At 45.5% G+C, this 21,888-nt stretch overlaps 1 protein-coding gene across 1 annotated transcript in view; it reads left to right on the top strand.

The window, feature by feature from the left end:
- GALNT8 (polypeptide N-acetylgalactosaminyltransferase 8) overlaps positions 1-21,888 on the top strand; it is a 54,399-nt gene that overhangs the window by 28,359 nt on the left and 4,152 nt on the right. The window contains exons 3-10 of the mRNA XM_012637916.1: positions 4,183-4,349; positions 8,684-8,867; positions 9,595-9,792; positions 10,267-10,381; positions 15,826-16,011; positions 17,447-17,584; positions 18,133-18,228; positions 19,189-19,356. Of these exons, the coding sequence (XP_012493370.1) occupies positions 4,183-4,349; positions 8,684-8,867; positions 9,595-9,792; positions 10,267-10,381; positions 15,826-16,011; positions 17,447-17,584; positions 18,133-18,228; positions 19,189-19,356 (1,252 nt within the window). The remainder of the gene's footprint in view (positions 1-4,182; positions 4,350-8,683; positions 8,868-9,594; positions 9,793-10,266; positions 10,382-15,825; positions 16,012-17,446; positions 17,585-18,132; positions 18,229-19,188; positions 19,357-21,888) is intronic.

The raw sequence follows: 21,888 nt of genomic DNA, 5'->3' as shown, positions 1-21,888 counted from the left end.
AACCAGCCGAGGGGGTTAGATTAGATTAGATACAACCTCTGATGACTAAGTGGCTTATGATAACCCAGGGGCAAGCCCTAGGTAGCCAGGCTAAAAGAGAAAAACAGAAAAAAAAAAAATCAAGGTCGGGGCATTACAGGCTGAATACTACAGGAGAAATGAACTTTGCAGACTTTGCGTATTAGTTCAGCCAAGTCACTAAGCAAGTGAATAAACAACCAAGCAAATGACAATGACATTAACCCCTGGGTTGATAAACAGAGTTGCTAGACTACGTTGTCTAAAATAAAAAGTTTCCAGAAGTAAATTATGCGACATACGAAGATACAGGAAAGTGTAACTCGTGCACAAGAGAAAATAAGACAACAGAAACTGCATTAGAAGGGGCCCAGATATTGGGCTTAGCAGATACTGACTTCAAAGCCACTATTATATAAAAATATATTCAAAGAACTAAAGGAAGCTGTGTCTAAAGGATTAAAGGAGGATTATAATGGCAATGTCTCATCAAATAGACACCAGCAATAAAGAGATATAATTTATAAACAGGAGCCAAATGCTAATTCTGAAATCGAAAAGTACAAAAATAAAAATTAAGAGTTTGACTTTCATTTTCTGGTCTGGCATGTAAGGAGCTTAGAAGTTGCCTTTCTGTCCTAACAACAAGTAAGAAGCAAACTGAAAACTTAATGGCTCTGCTTAGATCTGTCAGAGAAATGAGGTTACAGGGCAAACTGCTGCTCCTCGAATTGGAGAGATGATCCGATGAATACAGAGGATAGCAACTTCCAGAGCAGAAACCTCCATGGCAACCAGTGCTGGGATAGGAAAGCCCAAACTATAAATTGCTGAATTGTGGAAGCTCAGTGTGGGCAACTCTGAGAATTGTCTCCCGGGAGCCCCAGTTATAGGGGCCCCTGCACTTTTGTAAGTTTTACCTCCAGGACCTCTACCAGACCCTCGCAGTGAATATCAGAGAAAAATCCCCTCCTGTGCGTGGTGGGGAAAAGGGGAAAGGAGCTATTTTGAAGTATTCCAGACCATTCTGTTCTTCTTCACAAGGCCTGCCTGCAGGAGAAACTATTTTATTGGAGCCTGACCTGGTGGGGTTTTATCACAGCCTAACTCATGTGGTTTGAATGTTTGTCCTCTCCAAAACTCACGTTGAAATTTAATTGCCATTGTGATGATATTGGGAGGTGAGGCCTTTAAGAGGTATTTAGATGATGAGGGCGCCACTCTCATGAACGAACTAATGCCATTATTGCGCTGTTACTGTGGGCATGGGTTCATTACCAGGGGAGCAGGCTTGCCTCTTCTTGCTCTTTCTCTCTCTCGCCCTCTCTTTGGCCCTCTGCCATGTGATGCATTCTGCCATGTTATGATGCAGTAAGAAGGCCCTTGCGAGATGTCAGCATCTTGATATTGGACTTCCCAGCCTCCAGAACTAGGAGCCAATAATTTCTGTTCATTATAGGTTACCCAGTCTCAGATATACGGTTATTGCAGTACAAAATGGACTAAGACACTAACCTACATGGGGGAAGAGAAATACTCAACTTCAGTTCACTCTAGCCTTTAACATGGGGGAAAAGAAATAAACACTTATATTGATGGTCAATTGATTCTTGACAAGGGTGCCAAGATAATTCAATGAGGGAGAGAATAGTTTCTTCAACAAATGGTGCTGGAACAACTGGATATCTAGATGCAAAAGAATGAAGTTGGATCCCTCATCACACCATACATAAATATTAACCCAAAATGGTCATATGTAAATATAAGACATAAAACTATAGAACTTAGATAGGCTCAGTGGCTCATGCCCGTAATCCTAGCACTTTGGTAAGCCAAGGGGGGAGGATCACTTGAGGCCAGGAGTTCGAGATCAGCCTGAGCAAGAGCAAGACCCTGTCTCCACAAAAAAATAGAAAAATTAGCTAAGTGTGGTGGTGCACACCTGTAGTCCCAGCTACTCAGGAGGCTCAGGCAGAAGGATCACTTGAGCCCAGGAGTTGGAGGTTGCAGTGAGCTATATGATGCCACTATACTCCAGCCTGGGTGACAGAGTGAGACCCTGTCTCAAAAACAAACAAACAAACAAAAAAACCAAACCAAAACAAAACCCCCAAACCCCTATAAAACTCTTAGAAGGAAACACAGGAGTCAATCTTGGAGATAATGGGTTAGTAATGGTTTCTTAGATATACCAAAAACATAGTTATAAAACATAGTTATAAAAGAGAAGATTGGAAAGTTGGACTTCATGAAAACTGAATTATTTTTGCTTCAAATTATATTATCAAGAAAGTGAAAAGACTACTCACAGAATGGTAGAAAATGTTTGTAAACCATTATATTTGATAGGTACTTATATCTAGAATATAAAAAGAATTCTTACAATTCAATAGTAAAAAGACAAATTACCAAATTAAAAATAGGCAAAGGACTTAGATATTTCTCCAAAAAAGATATACAAATGGCCAAAAAGCACATGAAGAGATGCTCAACATAGTAGGGGAATGGAAACCAAAACTCCCATGAGATACCATTTCACACCCACTGATGGTTATTATCAAAATGACAAACAATAACAAGTGTTGTCGAAAATGTGAAGAAATCGAAACCCTCGTTCATTGCTGGTGGTAATGTAAAATGGTGCAGTCATTTTGGAAAATAGTATGGCAGTTCATTACATTGTTAAACATAGAGTTATCATGTGACTTAACAATTAAACTCTTAGGTGTGTATATAAGAGAAATGAAAACATACACAATACAAAAAACTTGTTCGAGAATGTTCATAGCAGCATTAGTCATAATAGCTGAAAAATTGGAACATCCTAAATGTCCAGCAACTGATGAATGGATAAACAATACATGGTATATCCATATAATGGAACGTTATTTGACAATAAATGGGAATGAAGTACTGACACGTTATAACATTAATGAACCTTGAAAACATGCTAAGTGAAAGAAGTCAGTCGTAAAGACCATATTTTATAGATTTCTATTTACATGAAAATTACAGAATAAATAATTCTATAGAAATAGAAAGTGGATTAGTGGTTGCCTGTGGCTGAGGGGGGCAGTGGTGGGGTGGGTTGAGGAGGAACAGAAAGTGACTGGCAGTGGGTATGAGGTTTCTTTTTTATGTGATGAAAATGCTCTGAAAAGTAGTGATAATGGCTACTCAACTCTGTGAGTGCTATACGAATTTATAACATTTATTAAAAATACTTTTAAATCGGTGAATCTTATTGTATGTGAATTGTATCTCAGTAAAGATGTTTTAACAATGGAGAGTTGTTCAATGGGTATGCAGTGATAGTCACACATGATGAGTAAGTTCTAGACGTCTGCCGTACAGCACAGTGTTAACAACACAGTGCCCATAGTTAACAACACAGTGTTGTGCACTTAAATATTTGTTAAGAAGGTCGATCCCATGTCAAGTGTTCTTATCTCTCACTTCCTCTCCCTCCCTCTCTCTCACACACACACATCCGCACCTCTTCCAAAGAAATACAAGGAAACGTTTGGAGTTGATAAATATCTTTACTACTTTGATTATGGCAATGATATCATGGGTTACGTGTATGTCCAAACTTACCAAATTAATATGTGTGTTAAATATATGCAGTTTCTTGTAAATCAATTATAGCTCAATAAAACTGTAAAAATAAAATGGTAACCCAGTGCCTAGCATATGGTAAGCATTTAATAAATGTAGGATAGGACCTTAAAAAAATATGTCAAGCACAATTCTACAGACAGTTTGCCACCTGTCTCTAGTGGTGAAGTAGACGGCTGTGTCAAGGGCGACTGGGGGTCTGAGAACTTGGGTAAAGGCAGGGGCAATGGCAGAAACAGGGCTGCTGGCAAGGAAGCTACTGTGGGGTTGGAGGAGGAATGGGAATTCCTTTTGCAGTACATTGAGTGTTAAGTGGAAATATCTACTGATAAGTAAAAAAGAAATGGTTTTATCCCCATAGCAGAAGAACTTTGTATAAACAAATATAAAATCTCCTTGCTATTGTGATAAGCCACCGAGGGTCTCTCTTTCCAATGAGTGTGGGGTGTTGGTGAGTTGTTTAACATTATGCATAGTGAAGGGGAAGATTGGATAGCAATGTTGAAGTAATTAAAAAATAAGATTATAAAAAATGGTCTCTTGTAGGTGTCTTCAGAAGACGTACTCTTCACAGCTCCCTTCCCTCAGTGTCATTCTCATATTCATGGACGAAGCCCTGTCCGTTATACAACGGGCCATCACCAGTGTCATCAACCGGACCCCCCCTCGATTACTGAAGGAGATCATCTTGGTGGACGATTGTAGCTCAAATGGTGAGCGACCTGATCAAAGAATCATTGTAAAAATTATCACTTATCGTCTGTGCTTGGCTGGCAAGAGGTTTTAGCTTAGTTTAGCTTTAGTTTAGGCCACCTTGGTTTCTCATGTAGGGAAAAGGGAAAAATCATTTGTTGAGGGTCTTTGCCTGCTGGCCACATGTAATCTTTACAAAGTTGAGGTGGGGGATTATCATCTCGATACGAAGATGAGGAAACTAAGACACAGAGAGATCACAGAGTGTGCCCAAATCGCATGGCGAGTCAGTGGTGGGGCTGGGAGTTAGGCCCAGGACCGAGTGACTCCAAAGTCACCTGTGCCCTTCCACGCACCATGGAGGAGTCCTGAGGGGATGAGGTGGGTCTAAAGGAGGACCTCAGACACCAGGAAGGACTTACAGTTGCTCCTCATGAAGAAAAGACCAATCTCCCCAGGTCATTAAGCTTGGAAAAAGAGAGCTTTGGGGGCTGGGACCCTTCACAGAGGCAATGTCTCTTGCTCACAGGAAGCCCCTGGCCCCAGTCTAGCCTAGCCATCGAGGACACATGGGGACGTGGGAGACAGTGGACCTGTGTCCTCACTGTGAGTTTATAATCCCAGATCCTCCCTTATCAGTGCTATGTCCTTGGGTAACTTAACTTCTCCATGCCCTGGTTTCCTTGTATGCAAACCATGGCTGTTGATAATAATAACTATCTCATGAACTATAGTAAGAATCAAATGAAACAGTAAAGGCCGTGAACATTATTTGTTCTAAGCACGGTATATGTGTTAATTATTTTAACCATTATGCCAACCCTATGAGAAAGGAATCACTTTTTTGCCCATTACACAGATGCACAAAACTAAGGCACAGATTGGTCAAGGAACTCACTAAGAATCACACAGATGGTAAGTGAGAGAATTGAGATTTGACCATAAACTTCAGAGTCCGGAGCTGCGGCTCAAACCACTATGTTCAGGATACATTGCATGGATTATATACAGGATTTAGCGCATGGTAGCCTCTTGGCAAGTGTTAGCTCTTAGTTTTATTAATTTTGTTCACCAAATAAATGAAACCAGAAGCAAAACATTAGCGATTCGGGCTAACGGTAAGGAAGAATTTTCTAACTACGAGGGCTATGAAGTGGAGGCTCGTTGGAGGCAGGATTTGCTCTTTCTCTGGGGTTTTTTAAGTACCAGACAAGATACTGGAGCTTCACGTTCTCTCTGAGGAGAGAGAGACAGAAAAATGATGACTTAACCTCTCCTTTTTGGATTTTCAGGCACTAAAAATATTTCTCTTCACCCTTTGCATACTCTCCTCTATTCTCCTTCCAATGTAACTAAGGAAAGAACAAGAAGGTGCAATGACTAGAGCAAAATTCCACTGAAAACCAAAGAAAAGACAATGCTGGTTTCATTTGCTTCTGGCATGGAGACTGATTCCAAGTTGTATACCTGGTTTTGTGAATAAAAAAATAGGTGCTTTATTAGAAAGGCCTCTGCCCTGGGCATCTGAAGATGCCCGAGCTCTGCTCCCTGGCTCTCTGAGACGCCCTCAGGCAAATCCTCCTGCCTCTCTGGGACTCAGCTTCTTCATGGGGCAAATGCAAGAGTTGAGCTGGAAGACCACTAAAGGTATCTTTTTCTGTGGAGAAAAAAATCAATTAGTCTCTAACTCCATGTTCCCTGGTTGGGGGCAGATAAGACTAAATTCAAGACGTTTCCCTCTGTGACAATAAAATAAGAAGATGCAAGATTCCAAACATAGTGTAGACAGACAAGGAGAAGCAGAGTGAAGCTCTCCGTGTTCTAATCTGCATCTCCATCACAGCACATCCCTCTCGCTTGGGTCTGGAACGCATTTTTGTTTTCCATAAGAAGGCACAGAAGAAGGAAGAGTCAGCCATTCTTTGGTGTCACACGGACAGGAATTGGCTTCTCTCTCACTAACTGTGGAAACCTCAGCCCGATTGGGCCTATACTGAGTGTAAATCACAAATCCGCTCTGTGTTGAAATGAGGAAGACAATTGGACATCTCCACAACACATGTCGTAAGAAAAACTTACTACTCATGTGACTCTGGGGGCAAGTCACTCAACTGTTTCATGCCTCAGTTTCCACATCTGTAATGTGGGGGAAATAACGGTACCTACCTGAGAAGACCATTCTGGGGTTTAAATAAGATGTGCAAAGTCCTCAGGACTGGGCTTGCTCCCGTTAAATGCTGACCGGCGTTACTGCTCCTTGCTTACCGCGGTGCTGTTTGTAGCACTGTTGAAATGCCACGGCCTGGTATCAGAGGTCTGCCCCTTTCTTTCTTTCCCTAGATGGAAAGCTTGGTTCACATCAGTCAAATGTTTTGAGCACCAGCAGAACTATTCTTAACTTTTTAGAAATTATATCAATGTAAGTGGGATGCTGTATCTTCTCCCCAATTTTAGGCAAATTTCACAATCGACAACTATTTTTTGAGTTTCTACCATGTGTCAGGCACTGTGCAGGGAAGAGGCTGTCAGAGATTTCAAGACGTTTCCATCTTAATGGACAAGGCAAGATATACCTATGGAAGAACTTTGTGTCAAATTGAGCGAGCCATCAGTGAGTGCAAGAAAGCCCAGAGAGGGGCCTGGGGTGATCTAGGGAGGCTTCCTGGAGGAGGGGGCTTGAATTGAGACTTGAAGGCTTGGTAGGATTTGAAAAGGCAGAGAAAACAAGAGAAGACTCAGAAACTGGGGTGGGGGCTGGGGATAAGGAGTGGGGAAAAAGAACGGTATGAGCAAAGATGCAGAAGCCAGAAGCATCCTGAGTTGGCCAGCCTAGAATAAAGGGTTTGGGGAGGGGACCAGTAGGAGGGCCATGCTGGTTTACTTTAGAAGATTCATTGAAACATCTTTAATTCTTGTGCTGGACCATAGGCATTATTTCTAAAGGGTGACTCAGAATCTATGGCTCATAGAATTTTAGAGTTGGAAGGGTCCTGACAGATTACCTAGTACTTCTCTCTAAGTTGAGCAAATAGACACTGCTAAATGGGAAGTGACACAGAGCTAGGTAGTAATCGTATCAGAGTCTAGATATCCGGGTTTTATGGCAACTCCTCCTATTTGCTTTTTAAAATTAGTGCTAAGTGGGTGCAGGGACTAGCCACCGTGGCTATCCGCAGCTCACCCCAGTGGGCAGCAGCCAACAGTCTCAGACCCACTGGCTTAGCACCTTCAGTGACTGAGTCACTCACTCTCAAGTGCAGCTGGGAAAGTTCTCAAATGGGGGAGATTGTGGTGCCGTAGTCACGTAGGTACTGATTCCAGGTCCTGAACACTGCAGGTCTCACAGATATGCTCCTCTTTTGAGAGAGGAACCAGCAAGAACTTCATTCTTTGGCCATGGGGAGAAAGGACCTGGAGGGAGGGCTCGAGAAACCCAACCAGGTATGCACAGAGCTCTGAGGGAGAGTGACATGGTGGTTAAAGACAGCACTGCCACCTGCTGGATGTGTGACTTGGAAAATTTCTTAACCTCTCTGTGCCTCAGTTTCTTCATCTGTAAAGTGGGGATACTATAATGCCTACCTCATAGTATTCTTTCAGAATTAAATGAATTAATATTATCAATAAATAACGCAGAGTCATTTGGTTAGATATCTGCGTGCTGCTTACTGATTTGCACGCAAGTTGTTTTCATACATGTGGGGAATTCAGCGGCAGGCTGAGTCAAAGAACAAAGGCATAGAGAGGCTTTATTGAAAGAAAGAGGGAAGAAAATCCCTGTAAACGATATGGAAATAGTGAATGTTGTTTGCATAATTTTGGGGGTAAACTCATTAGCAAGAAGCTGGCAAACAGATTAGTATGTGAATTCTGTCCCAGTTGATCCTTGAGTAGTCCAACTAGGAGTACCTAAAACAAAACTACGTCGTTAGTTGTTTATGGATTCTCCAGAAGCCTTGAGAGTTTAGCTGTGAAGAAGATGCTCCAAGCTTCCCCCCAGTGTTGTCCATCGGCATTTCTGCCTTAGTTAGGCCAGGTCTGTTCTGCTCATTCTCGTAAGAATTTACACGTTAAAAGCACTTATAACTGCCTGGCTCACTGCGAGCAGCGTTATCATTCTAAGATAGTGTAACAGTGAGAGAAAGGAAACCAGGAATGGAAATATTAAACCTCAGGTGGAAGGGAGAAGAGAGGTAGGTGCAGGGGAAGTACTACCTATTATCTCATCTGAGACCGTGGAATTGCTCACTCCATGCTGGAAGTAGTCCAACTACTGTTCTGTAATAGTGTGACACTTCTGCACCATATTGATTGCCGTGCCCAGAATTTCTATAGGTGTGCATTTGGTTGGCAGGAGAACTAAAGGTAAACTTGGATGAGAAGATTAAGATTTACAACCAGAAGCATCCAGGACTACTGAAAATAATACGGCATACCGAGAGGAAAGGCCTCGCTCAAGCACGCAACACTGGCTGGGAAGCGGCCACGGCGGACGTGGTCGCCATATTGGATGCTCATGTCGAAGTGAACGCTGGGTGGTAAGGTGCCGGGAGGCTTCTTCTTCAGGGAAAGGGTGGAAAAGAGATACTGTACATGTACTGAATACAAGAGAGGGTATTATGGAAATGGGAGCATCAACACCAGACCTGAAACAAAGGGAAGCTCCAAAGACAGCCTGCTTTTCCTCAGGGATTTTGGTTGGCGGGAGAACCAGGGAGAAGTAGAGTAGATTAGAGAAAAAAACAATGGGCTGGGAGTATTGACAGCTGCATCCTGACTCTGATTTTGCCAAATACTTTGTGACTCTGCATAAGTCACTTCACTTAACCAGACATTTGTGTCTTTAACTGTAAAATGAAGAAATTACCCTTTGGTGATTCCTAAGGTTTTTCCCAGCCATGAAATTGCATGATATAAAGAGAGCTGTTTTCTTCAGAGGATATGGGAAATCACACAGGAAAGAGGCATCATTTTGGAAACAGAGAGACCCGGGAGGTCATGGAAATTTAGGCAGAGTACTGATAGTCCTGGTTCACAATGGCCTGGGGGGTGGTACTGGGCACCAATTTTAAATCTGCTCTTGATGTGGGTCTGCTGCCAGCGAACCCAGCTACCCGAAAGCTACAGAGATTCCCTGGACTCTGCAGAGTCCTCTCCAACCTGGCGCAGCCTCAGTGGGGAAAGTACTCAGTGTTGGGCAAGGTGCGTGGGCAGACCTGCTGCTGGGCCTCACGCTCCAGCTGGGCTTGCTGCACGCTCTTCCAGGGCAGAGCCCATCCTGGCTCGGATTCAGGAAGACCGCACCGTGATTGTGTCGCCCGTGTTTGACAACATTCGTTTTGACACCTTTCAACTGAAAAGGTATGATTTGGCAGTTGATGGATTTAACTGGGAACTGTGGTGCCGCTACGATCCACTGCCACAAGCCTGGATTGATTTGCACGATGTCACGGCGCCAGTGAAGTGAGTCTGAGTGCGCTCGGGCACCTTGAGTAGCACGTGGGAATGAGCTGCGTGGGTTTTGTTTATCTTTGGTGGTAGTGATGGGGGGTCGGAGCAGTGGAGGGGATGAGGTGAAGGACAAGGGACGGGGGAGAAACCCAATGAGCTGGTCCCAGGTAAGAAATCACAGACACTTTGCTCTCTATAGGGGCTTTCAGGCAAAAATAAAGCAAAGCGTTTAACATTTTAGAAAGTATTTGGACCATTTCAAACATTTTCAGGCTGGGAAGTAGGAATACCTGGATAAAAAACACGTAATTTGAGAAGGGTTACATGCACTTAGTCCAGCCGGAGGGTTTAGGGAAGGCCTTCAGGATAAGAAGAGACTTAGGTAGAGTTTTGAAGGGCAAAGTATCGTTGGCTTCCCAGCCCCTCCTCCATTCTGCCCCCTGCCTCCTAGAGAAGGCAGTGACTGCCCTGCCGTGTGCTCTGCAGGAGTCCTTCCATCATGGGCATCCTGGCTGCCGACAGGCTCTTCCTGGGAGAGATCGGGTCTCTGGATGGTGGGATGCTGGTCTATGGAGGAGAGAACGTGGAACTCAGCCTAAGGGTAGGTACATTTCCCTTCTCTTTATGGGACAAAGCAGAGGAGAAATACTAGGCAGGTGGTAGGATCTCTGGAATTCTAGGATGGGGCTGAATGTCATTAGCTCAGGAGGTGGGCAAATGCTCCTGTTTCCAGGACACTGGGTTAAGGAGGAGTAGGCAAGAGGACCTCCGGCGTGCGGCTCCCTGGTGTAGGCCTGTGGAATCGGGGAAGGGGTGGAGCTGAGGCTAAGCAGACGTTGTCTCTATTTTGCTTGAGGACTCTGGGCATTTTCCAAGCAACCCCTGGAATAAACCAACTTTGGCAGACAGCTCTCTATAAAACCAAAGACAGAGAAAACTGGAGTGTGCAGAGGGACCAGGGAATGCAGGCATGTGGGCAGCCAGTCTGCTTTTGGACAGACAGCTGGAGCAGTGGGCACAGTAGCCTGAGTTCTGCTGAGACATGGTCTGCTCCAGGCCAAATAGCCAGAGGTGGGCAGCACAGCATGAAAATCCTCAAACCACTTCTCGCTCTGACCATTTGTGTGTGTCTGCAACAATGCTGGCTTCACGCTCCAGCAGCGGTGCCTCTTCCTTGCCCCGACAGCTTCCTATGCTTGTTTAGGTCAAATGAACAACCTGAGTTTTTGTGCTCTATAAGGGAATTCAGGTGTAAACCAAGACAACTAGAGAAATTCCAAGTGCAGGTTCACATTACATCAGTGTATCAGTTAGCTGTTGACAAAAAAAAAAATGCTGTATAACAAACCACCCCAAACTCGGTGGCTTAAATGAATAATAATAGATTCTCACGGATCTACAGGTCCAGGGATAGGATAGGGTAGCTCTGTTTCACACATATTCATTCTCAGCCTGATGGGGCAGCAGCTACCTCGGGAAAGAAAGCTCTTCTTGTGGTACACAAGAGGACAAGTGGGACCACATGAGGTCTCTTAAGGCCTAACTTTGGAAGTAGCATGCTATTTCAGCGTAAGTCAATGGCCACGCCCAAAGTGGTGTCAAGACATAGGGCCAATAAATTCAATGTGTCAGAATCGATTTAGAACAGATTTCATGCATAAGATATCCCTTTCACAGTATTCCTTTTACGTCTTCAGTATAATCTATAGGGCCTTTTTAATAGAAGGTGCCGATGCTTGGGGTTTGTGATTATTCTTGTTAGTTTATTTTCTTTCATCTTCCAGCCTAAGGCTGAACTTTTTTTTTTTTGAGACAGAGTCTCACTCTGTTGCCCAGGCTAGAGTGCCGTGGCGTTAGCCTAGCTCACAGCAACCTCAAACTCCTGGGCTCAAGCGATCCTCCTGCCTCAGCCTCCCAAGTAGCTGGGACTACAGGCATGTGCCACCATGCCCGGCTAATTTTTTCTATATATTTTTAGTTGTCTGATTAATCTCTTTCTATTTTTAGTAGAGACAGGGTCTCGCTCTTGCTCAGGCTGGTTTCGAACTCCTGAGCTCAAACAATCCTCCTGCATCGGTCTCCCAGAGAGCTAGGATTACAGGCGTGAGCCACCGCGCCCGGCCCTGAACTCTTAAAAGAGGCAATATAAGGCAGTGGAAATTGCACAGGAACTGGAGACAGGCAGACTTAAGTCCAAATCCTGCCTGCCTGTGCCATCCTGGTTGTGCCACATACAAATTCTCTAAGCCACACCCACTACATCAAGCACCTAACATGTGAGTGACACATGGCTTACACTCAATAAATGGTTAATGGTAAAAATTTGTAATAAGAATGTCAAATAGCATTGAAAAAAATGCTGGACCTGAGTTCTAGTCCTGGCTCTGACATGGACTGAGCTTCTGTGAAATGATTTCTCCCCTCTCAGCTCTGAAATTCTGTGCCTAACACTCAGCTCTGGAATTCTGTGCCTAACACTAGGTGATCTTTGGTCCATTGTGGTGTCTGGAGGAACAAGACAGTTTCCTATCTAGGGTTTCTTCAGTTCCACTTTCTTCAGTGTCTTTCTAAATGAGACTGATGGCCATACAGCCATATATCGTACCCAATTAGGACCCACTCAAGGCCCCACATTTGTGTTAACAAATGAACGTCGATTCTTGTCTGGGTTACACGTTAAGCCGCAATCATTCAGTCTTGATCAGTTTTCCCACTCGTAAGTGAAGAGAAGCATCTTTGTTTAATGTACCGCGTAAGGATGATGGTGCAATCAAAACATAATAACGAATCTGAAATGATTTTATAAAGATATTAACTAGAATGCGTGTTCAGCTTCTGTGACAGAGGCTAAAATAACAGAGGCTTAAACAAGATAGAAATTAATTTTTTCTCCCTGTAACAGTTTGAACACAAGCAGTTCAGAATTGCTGTGGAAACATTATGGTGAGGACCAAGATTCTTTTATTCTGCGGTTCTGCTACACTTGACACCACATCTGTGTTTTAGCCAGTAGGAAGGAAAAAGAGCATGCCCCCCCCCCTTTTAAAGGGCACTACCTGAAAGTTGTGCACTTCGATTCTTCTCACTTTCCAGTGGCCACTGCCTAGTCACTGGCCACACCTGCGTGCAAAGCAGTGTGGGAAATGCAGACTCCAGCTGGCCGGTTGCGTGCCCGTTATTCCTGCTACAGCTGTAGGTGTCCAGGAGAGTAGATATTGAGGAGGGCAGTACAGTTAGTCTCTAGCACAAAAATATAGATGCAAAAATAATCATTTTATACATGATACTTAGCAAAGTCCTGAAGATGGCCCTGGTTATGCTGTGGCTGGGTGTTTTCTACTTACCAGAGTTTTGGATGAATTTGGCTGGAACCCCAGTTCTTCAACTTAGGACTAAAAGCCATCATTATTTCTGACTTCCTCATGCTTTGCTCTCCCCTTTTGCATCTAGATGGCTCTCTCTGTTTTTATTCTCCCAAACACATGTAGAATCCTGCCATTTCAGTTTCCACAAGAAATCCTATTTCTTTTAAAATTTTGTGATTTTTTTTTAAAAAAATGGACTTTGTTTAAAATATAGGTAGTGTCAGGGGAAGGGTCATTCTTTCCCTTTTCTTGGATCAAATAGTTCTGCTGACATCCGGGTTCCTTGCTTTGTGTGTGACTATCTGCCTTTTCAAACTTCTAAGGGCTTTCTAGGATCTTTCTCCGGGAACAGATCTTGGAGAGCATCGGAGCTGCATGCAGGGCTTTGCTCTGACATCTAGTGGCCACAGCAGGGAGGGTGCTCATGGATGTGTGTACAGGGAGATGCAGGAAAGCAAAACCAGCGTTTGTCAAGCACGTTCCGTATTCCTGACACTGCGCCCAAGCTTAACCTGTGACCTGCCTGGGTTCAGAATCCAGCTCTGTCAGTTAGCTGATAAATGTGGGCAAGTTTCTTAAAGGGGGATAATCACAATACCTGCCCCGTGAGGGTTAAATTCATGGACAGTATTAGGAGAATGTGTGACACAAAGTTATGCATTATTATTTCCAGAAGCTTCATGTCTCTGTGTGTATGTCAGAGAGAGAGGGAGAGAGAGAGAGAGAGAGAGAGAGAGAGAGAGAGAGAGAGAGGCGATGGAAGGAGTTTGGCAAATGGAAATAAATTGGAAGAGCAGAGTTTGAAAACCACCGGGCAAGGATAATCATTAACATTACATCATAAATGGCAATCCTGGCTTTCAACTCAAATTTAAGGCTCCTTGTGCCAACAGTTAATTTTTCTCCCCTAAATTCCTGTGGGTTGAAAACCTCCATCAACTAGGAAAATTGAAGTGAAGTTGTCTTTGGATTTTTGAATGTTTGACTGGAGAGGATAACAGTATCTGAAAACAAACTGGATGTAACCTTCCCATGATCATGGAGACCAAGGAGGAGACGCAGAGAAGGACAATGGAAGAAAAGATATGCCTCAGGTTGACCTTAGAGGCTGCCGTGACCGAGTGCTTGTTAAGCCATGTAATCCCGCTCACAGCCCAAATGGTGGATGTGTCCTTTTAGCAGATGAGTAAGTTGAGGCTCGGCGAGGGTGAGTGTTTTACTTCTAGTGTTTTACCTCTGCCAGGTGTGCAGTGACGGAGTCAGGATTTAAACACAGCCAGTCTGACTGCAAAGCCTAGCTTTTTTTCATTCTACTGTTCTGGGTTGTGGGGTGCTGAGGAAGGGGAACCCGTGGGTTAAGAATGCAGGAAGGGATGAAGAAACTACTTTTCAGGTGGACACTCTTTTGATATGTCAACTGAACCAGCAGGGTCCCAGCCACTCACCCTCATCTCAGGGGCTCCCCCTGGCGTGAGTGTGGGAGGTTGCTGACCACCGCTAGGTGGGCTGATTAACTCCCAGAAACTGCAGCTCACACAGGCAGCCAGGGAGAGAAGACACAGGAGCCATGTAATCAATCCAATATTATTAGATAGTTCTATTATCTATTGGGATGAAGACCGTATTAAGCTACGTATTCGTTCTGACAAGTGTATTTGTACCCATCAGCACAGTAAGGAAGAATATTTATAATTGGGTCATAAGCCATGGTGTCTCTAGATCAAGAATCACTTAAATTAGCCAGCCACACATTGCGATGCAACAATATTATACGAATTTAGTGTCTTAAAGCAAGAGCTACTCATCATCTCATAGTTTTCGTGGGCCAGAAGTCCATGCACAGCTTAGCTGAGTCCTCTGCAAGGCTGCAAAGTGTCAGCCAGGAATGGCTTCTCATCTAGGCCTGACTGGGGATGGATCTGCTTTCAAGCTCATTCAGTTCCTTGAAGTCTTCCAGACCGAGGAAGCGTTCAGTTTTCACAGGCTGTCAGTTGGAAACCACTCTTAGTCTCTTGCCCCATGGCCCTCTCCTTGCACTAGCTCACAATGTGGCAGCTTGCTTCTTCAAAACCAGCGAGAGAGCATCTCCTGGCAAGATGGACACTGCAATCTTATGTAATGGAATTACGTAATTACATAATGCAATCACATACATGTGATCGCGTACACCCTGTCGCCTTTGCCATATTCTACTGTGAGAAGCAGTCACAGGCCAGACTCGAGGGGAGGGGATTAGTCAAGGATGTAGACACCAGGAGGAGGGCTCGTGGGGCCACCTCGGGGTCTGTTTGCCTTGCTGCCCTCTCTCTGGCATGAAGACAGAGAAAGTCATGAGAAGCTAAGGCCTGCAAGAGTGGCTCAGGGCATGGCGCCTCCCACGACTTGGGCACTTCCCGTGGGGGTAGGTAGCCAAGGTGGCCTCTCCTTTTGTCCTTTAGGAGGACTTCCTGAAGGAGGTAGGATTTCAGGAATGGTTTGAATGACAAAAGAGAAGCGGTTTGGTAGAATTCTAAGGAAGGATGATTTAGATAAGTAGGCTGGGAAGGAACATAAAAGCGGAAGTGAACTCACATTCTTTAAAAAACGGTTCCAAAATGCGGTCTCCCTGTGCAAACAAGCTATGCCACTCATTGACTGTGAAGTCCAGCCCGTGCAGGTGACTTTTTCTCTTGTCTTGCAGGTGTGGCAGTGTGGAGGGAAGATTGAGATCTTACCCTGCTCCCGGATTGCTCACCTAGAGAGACACCACAAGCCCTACGCCTTGGATCTGAGCCCTGCCTTGAAGCGCAATGCTCTGCGAGTGGCCGAAGTCTGGATGGATGAGTACAAAGACATGGTCTACCTGGCCTGGAACATACCTCTCCAGGTTTGTCATGGAATTGAACAGAAGCAGGGAAGACTGGAAGAGGAGGAGATGGTGATTTGGGGGGGCGGGGAATGGGAAGGAGTAAAGCAAAATGCCATTTCAGCCCTAAAGAATTAGGGTAAGGTCCCATGGTATGATAGTAATGGCACTTAACATTTATGTAACAGTATAGTACTATGTTCCAGGCACTGTTTTATATATTAACTCATTAACCATCTCAACATACCTATGGGGTAAGTTTTATTTTTATATTCTAAGTTTTACAGATGAGGAAACGGAGGCACAGAGAGTTGAAAGGAACTTGTTTAAGGTAATACAGGGAGTAAGATTTAAACCAAGAAAGTCTGGCTTCTAAATTCCATGTTCCATTCGTAGCTAAGCCATGTCTTCTGCCGTGGCCACCTGAGATAGATGTGCTGTGCCGTCTTCCATTCCTGAGTTCTGCCCCTGGGCTCCAGCATGTTGAGCTGTGACAGGGGCAGTCACCTCACTGGCAGACTGTTCCCCTCCATCACAGTGGGTCCTAGAGTAGCCCCAGGAAGGCAGGATGGTGGGTAACTGAGGAATGGGTCTAGGAAGGAAAGTCTGGAAATGAGATAGGGCCAGGAGCTGGGTTAACACTGGGAGCACTAGGTCTGGAGAATGTGAAAACACGAAGAAATGCCTGAGCCTTCTGTAAAGTTCAAAGTCACCAAAATCCTTCCCCAAACAACCCAAGGTGCCGGTAACCTAGAGTTAGCTCATCGTTTGATGAGATGGACAGGAATTTATGCCGGGGTCCCAGTATACCCAGGTGTGATAGAAAACAAGACTCCTCCAGGACACCCTTAGCTTTCTTATCCCTACAGAGTCATACTATGACTGTCCCAAACTGTAGAGAGAACTGTCCCTCAATCAGTGAACTTCTACAAGGAATGATCGAAACTTTTACAAGGGCCAATCTGAAACAAACCACAACGGAGGTTCTGGGAAGCGGGCAGATACACAAGTGACGTTTGCATTTCCTTCTCAATTTTGCCATTTTAGTATTCTTTCACTTTGATTCCCCACAAATATTACTTCTAAAAAGCCTCTTTTAACCTCCAAATTTTGGTGCTAGAATATTCCTTTTTGAAAGCCTTTTTGTGGTTATCATGAGAGAGTTTTGTGCCTTATTGATATAAACATCTCAAATAGGAACAGTCTGCATCGGCTTGCTATGATGAGAAATAAACCCAACCAGCCCCACTAAGCAGTCCTTGCAAATGTCTTTGAAACCAGCCGAGGTTTCTAGGGTCAAGGTTTCTCCACTATCCCTGGAAATATAAAACATCCAGCCTACGTCACAGGCTCCAAGGAAGATACTCAGTCCCCTTGCATGTGGTCCATACCCATTGGCGGAGTCGATGAGGCTTCATGGCTCAAGGCACAGAAATGCTTGGTGTTTCGTTTACAGAACTCCGGAATCGATTTTGGAGACGTTTCTTCCAGAATGGCCCTCCGGGAGAAACTGAAATGTAAAACTTTTGACTGGTACCTGAAAAATGTTTATCCAGTCCTGAAGCCAATCCACGGCGTCGTGGGCTATGGGACAGTATGTATTATGAAATTGCATTTTAGATTTTGAATGTTTGATTGCAAAAGACAATGGAACCTGAATCAAAGGACTGCCCAGCTGAAGGTTTCCAGAATCTATCCTGCCCAAGACTCCTCTCCGACCCCCCCCTTTGCCCTTGGACCTTTTGCTTCCTTTCATCTCTTGCTCCCCAGTCCCCGTCTCTTTTCCTTCTCTCTGCTTCTAGTCCCTTTGCAAACTGCAGCCCTTGCCCCGACCCTCTTGGTTTCCCAACCAACCAGAGTGTCTGGCCTTGCCCACACGAACTCCACAGGGGCTCCCTGTGTGTGGGGTGATGGGTTGAGGCGTGGGTGTTCCCAGGAGGTGGGCACTGAAGCGGCCCCCAGTTAGCATGTGTGTGTTTCCCAGAGCATAGAAAATGGCTGCCAGGGCCCTGCCCTCTGTTCCTTTGGGATGGTGGCTCCTGGCACCCTTGGCATATTGGGGAAAATGCAGGCCCTGGGGCGGCGGGGGCCCTCTTTCTCTGGCTCTTTCCAATAGCGTTGCCATGTGTTTTGCCCCTTCAGATGAGAAACCTGTTGGATGAAAATGTCTGCCTGGATCAGGGCCCTGTCCCGGGCCACACGCCCATCCTGCATCCCTGCCATGGGTTCAGTTCGCAGGTATCTCCACAGCCTTCCCTGCCCGCCAGGCCGCGTCTGTGGGGGCTCAGCCCCTGGCAACCTTTGCCAGACTCAGACTCGGTGTCAGACGATGGGAGGTGGGAGCTGAGCAGCCGGGAACGGGAAGGGTGAAACCAGACCTGCGCTCGTAACAGAGCACTTCCTAGTTCACCCCAAAAGTCATGGCGAGATAGTTCTGTTTCAGGCACAGGGAGGATAGGTAGAAAGGCCCCGCTCTGTCGAATTCATTCTCCGTGGTAATGTCTTTATTGACAACCACCTCCCACCCCTTCCGCTGCTCCCCGTATGCCTCAAAAGTGGACAGGCGAAGCCGCCTGTGCTTCTCTGCAGAGAGTGAAACAGCGGGCAGAGGAGAGAGAGACGGATGGACGTTCCTCCAAGGGATGGAAGAGCTCTGGCACCCACTGGAAGCTACGGCCCCGGGAATTATTTTTTACAGAGAATATTCCTTTCTAGTGTCCTACCTTGCATGTTGCCCTCACGGGAACCTTTTGAGGTATACACAATAGATACCATTTCCACGTGGGTGAGAAAACTGCGACATAGAAACGACCTACTTGTCCAAGCTCACTGAGCAAGGTTGTGGCAGGCCGGGACTTCAGAGGTTTCCTGACAAGCCCATAGCTGGGGCTTACAGTTCTGAAGTTCAGTTGTGTTTTTTCTTCGAAGACAAGCTCCCTCATCCGTGCAAGCTAGGGTGCCGTTGTGGCCCTCATAGGGAAGGAAGCAGGCTAAGTGTCCCCTGTCCCCCTCCTGGAATCAACTGGGGCTGCGGGGTAGGTAGCAGAGGCGGCTCCTTGCTGCCCGGGACAGTCCAGTGCTCCCCATGTGACTGAGTGTCTCAGGGACCCAAGAGCAGTCTTCGTCCCTCTGTGAGGCGAAGGCCTCCCCTGCGCCCCGCCCCCGCCACGCCACCGCAGCTCCCTCTCTCTCTTTTAGCACGTCTACTACCTCCTGACCGGGGAGCTGTATGTGGGACAGCTGGTTGCGGAGACAAACACTGAGGACCGCTGCCTGACAGACCCTGGCGACGGGGAGAAGCCCACTTTAGAGCCATGTTCCAAGGCAGCTAAAAAGGGACTGCACATATATTGGGATTTTAAACCAGTGAGTTGCATGTTTTTTAAATGATAAAGTATATTCAAACATAGTATGAGAGGTTCAGACTTGATTTGATAGTTTTAGGGAAATTAATTTCGGTGCCAGCGTGTAGGGAAAAGATTGCAGACGGGGAACTGGGTGTGAAACCGAGTCTCTGGACTAGGGCAGGGTGGTTAAAGAGAAGAAATACTGGAGTCTGTTATAGTTTGATAGCTGAGAGTTTGTGCTTGTTAACTTAAATAGTAAGTGCCTGAAAATGAGAGTTATGCTCAACCAAGGCTTATTAAGCCAAGATTTTGAGGATGTGTCCGGGAAAAGCGCAGCTCACCGAGTAACTATTATGGACTGAGCTCTCCGTAGACGAGGTTGGGAACTTTGCATTTAAAGGAAAAAGGGGGTGCACAGGAAAAAGGGAGGTTAGGGAGGCGAGCAGTGAAACAGCTGATGGTTTTCTTGTGACGTTCTGTGTGGTGCTCGGTAAATCTACATGGTAAGATGAACATTCATAAAAGGGGGTAGAGGAGGTAGTCAATGTTGGTGTCTCCCCAGGGTGGGTAGGTGAGTGATCATATCCTTTTCTTGGTTTGCATCTGTGGAGATAAACTTTTAATCAATATTTAAGAGATATTTAGGCTACAGTCTTAAGGTTGTAATTGACATACACTCATTTTATGGGGACTGTATATCTTGAAGGGGTTTTTTTAGGGATGAAGGAAATAAGAAATATTTTGCCCCCCAAAACATTTCTTTGACATATTTTGAGATGGTTGTGGGCAAACAGGAATGTTCCGTGTGGCTGTCTAGGTGGGGCCTGGGGGAGATCTGCAGAGAATCTCTGCTAAATGCAGCCAGGCCCGGCCTATTTGGCCTGGGACAGGGTGCTGAGTCTGACACCCCGAAAGGCTTTAATGAAACTATTTCCCCGAGGGCTCTTGTTTTGAGGTGTGTCTGCATAACAAGACCACCTTGACAGGGGAATGGGCTTCCTTTCTCCCTCCCACAACCTGTCCACCAAAAACCCTGTTTAGTCATTTTCTCTAAGCCCCTTCACCTCTTAAAAGATGACCCCTGTGCCTCCCTGGGGAGAGGATGGCAGTGCTTGTGTGACTCAGTTCTCAGGCTCAGTTCTCCCTTTTGGCATCATGAATTTTGGGGGGGTCCTGAGATTTTTATTTTTCCTTTACATTCTCAGATCCTAGCTTAGTCACCTTTAGTAAGTTCCTTGCTCTCTCTGAAGCTCAGTTTCCTCATCTAGAAAATGGAGATAGTATCTTCTTTACAGGCCTGTTGGGGAATGGAATGAGGTAGAATGTGCTAGCATTTAGCATGGCGCCTGGCAATGAGAGTGTTCAACACATGTTAGCCATTGCCATTCGCTTTACTGTTAATGATCATCAGAGAGGGTGACATTTGACAGGGATTAATGTAAAAGTCCTGCCTTTAACTTCAACAAGAAATGACCAAGAACAGGGCAGAGAGAATTGGGCAGAATGCACGTCATAATGATACCAGGGACTTGGCTGACCACAGCCTACGTGTGAATTTACTCCAAAAGCTTGTGTGTTCTTAGGCTACGTTGGTAGGCCTGGGATGTCCTGATGGAGGGAGGGCGCTACGAACTGGTACTTGTGTTAGGTTCAGGTGCCACATTTTAAGAGACATGGACATTCTAGCTCAACAATTCCTAACATTTTTAACTTAATGACCGCTTTGAGGATTTGCTGCCAGCTGTAGACTCTCTTTCCAAGAAAACATACATATGCACCTATGTGCAAAATTTTGCTTATAATTTCAGAAGGTTCTTGCATCCTAGATTAAGCCTCCCAGAACCAGACAATATCAATTAGAAGAAGGAGGAGGGTAATGTCTTCCTAGTCGCTGTCTTCTTGCTTTAAGCTCCAGTTATATGAGCTACATGTAATTCAATGAAAGGCTATCACCCCTTACCTGAGGCGCCTTTGCAGGAAGGTGCTATTCCCCTCCTCCCACCTCTTCACCAGGCCAACTACAGGCCACCAGGCCTCTGGCCTCAGACATTGTCTCCTTCAGGAAGCCTTCTGTGATCCCACAGGAGTAGGATGGGTGGTTCTCCCAGGTGCTCTCAGGGTCCCATTTGAAGCCCTTTTCTCAGCAACTCTTACAGTTGCCTGCTCACCACTAGGCTGCGAGCTGCAGGGCGGGACCTGGGTTTTGCGTGTTGTTTTTTCTAACACTACACCTGGAACATGCAACAAATGGTTGCAAAACCAAAGAAGATTGGCAGACCCAGAGGTCTTAGCTTGGAGAGGTGAACCTAGAGATAGTGTCCCAGGAGGGCAGAACTGAGACCAGTGGCTGAAGACTAAGGAGGCAGATTTTGACCTAATGCAAGGAGCAGGGGGAGGACTTTCTAACAGCCTCCCAGCATCAGCTGTCCCGCAGGAGAATGGGCTGCACAACATGGTAGTGAGTTCTCTGCCAACAGCAGTCACCACGTTGAGCACATTTGGGCATTTGGCAGGCCCAGTGTGATAGATGTGAGTTTTTGATATCCTTAAT

The sequence above is a fragment of the Propithecus coquereli genome, unplaced genomic scaffold (genome assembly GCF_000956105.1).
Source record: "Propithecus coquereli isolate 6110/MARCELLA unplaced genomic scaffold, Pcoq_1.0 Scaffold124, whole genome shotgun sequence".
Lineage (NCBI taxonomy): Eukaryota > Metazoa > Chordata > Mammalia > Primates > Indriidae > Propithecus > Propithecus coquereli.
This window is presented reverse-complemented; position numbering and strand designations above follow the sequence as displayed.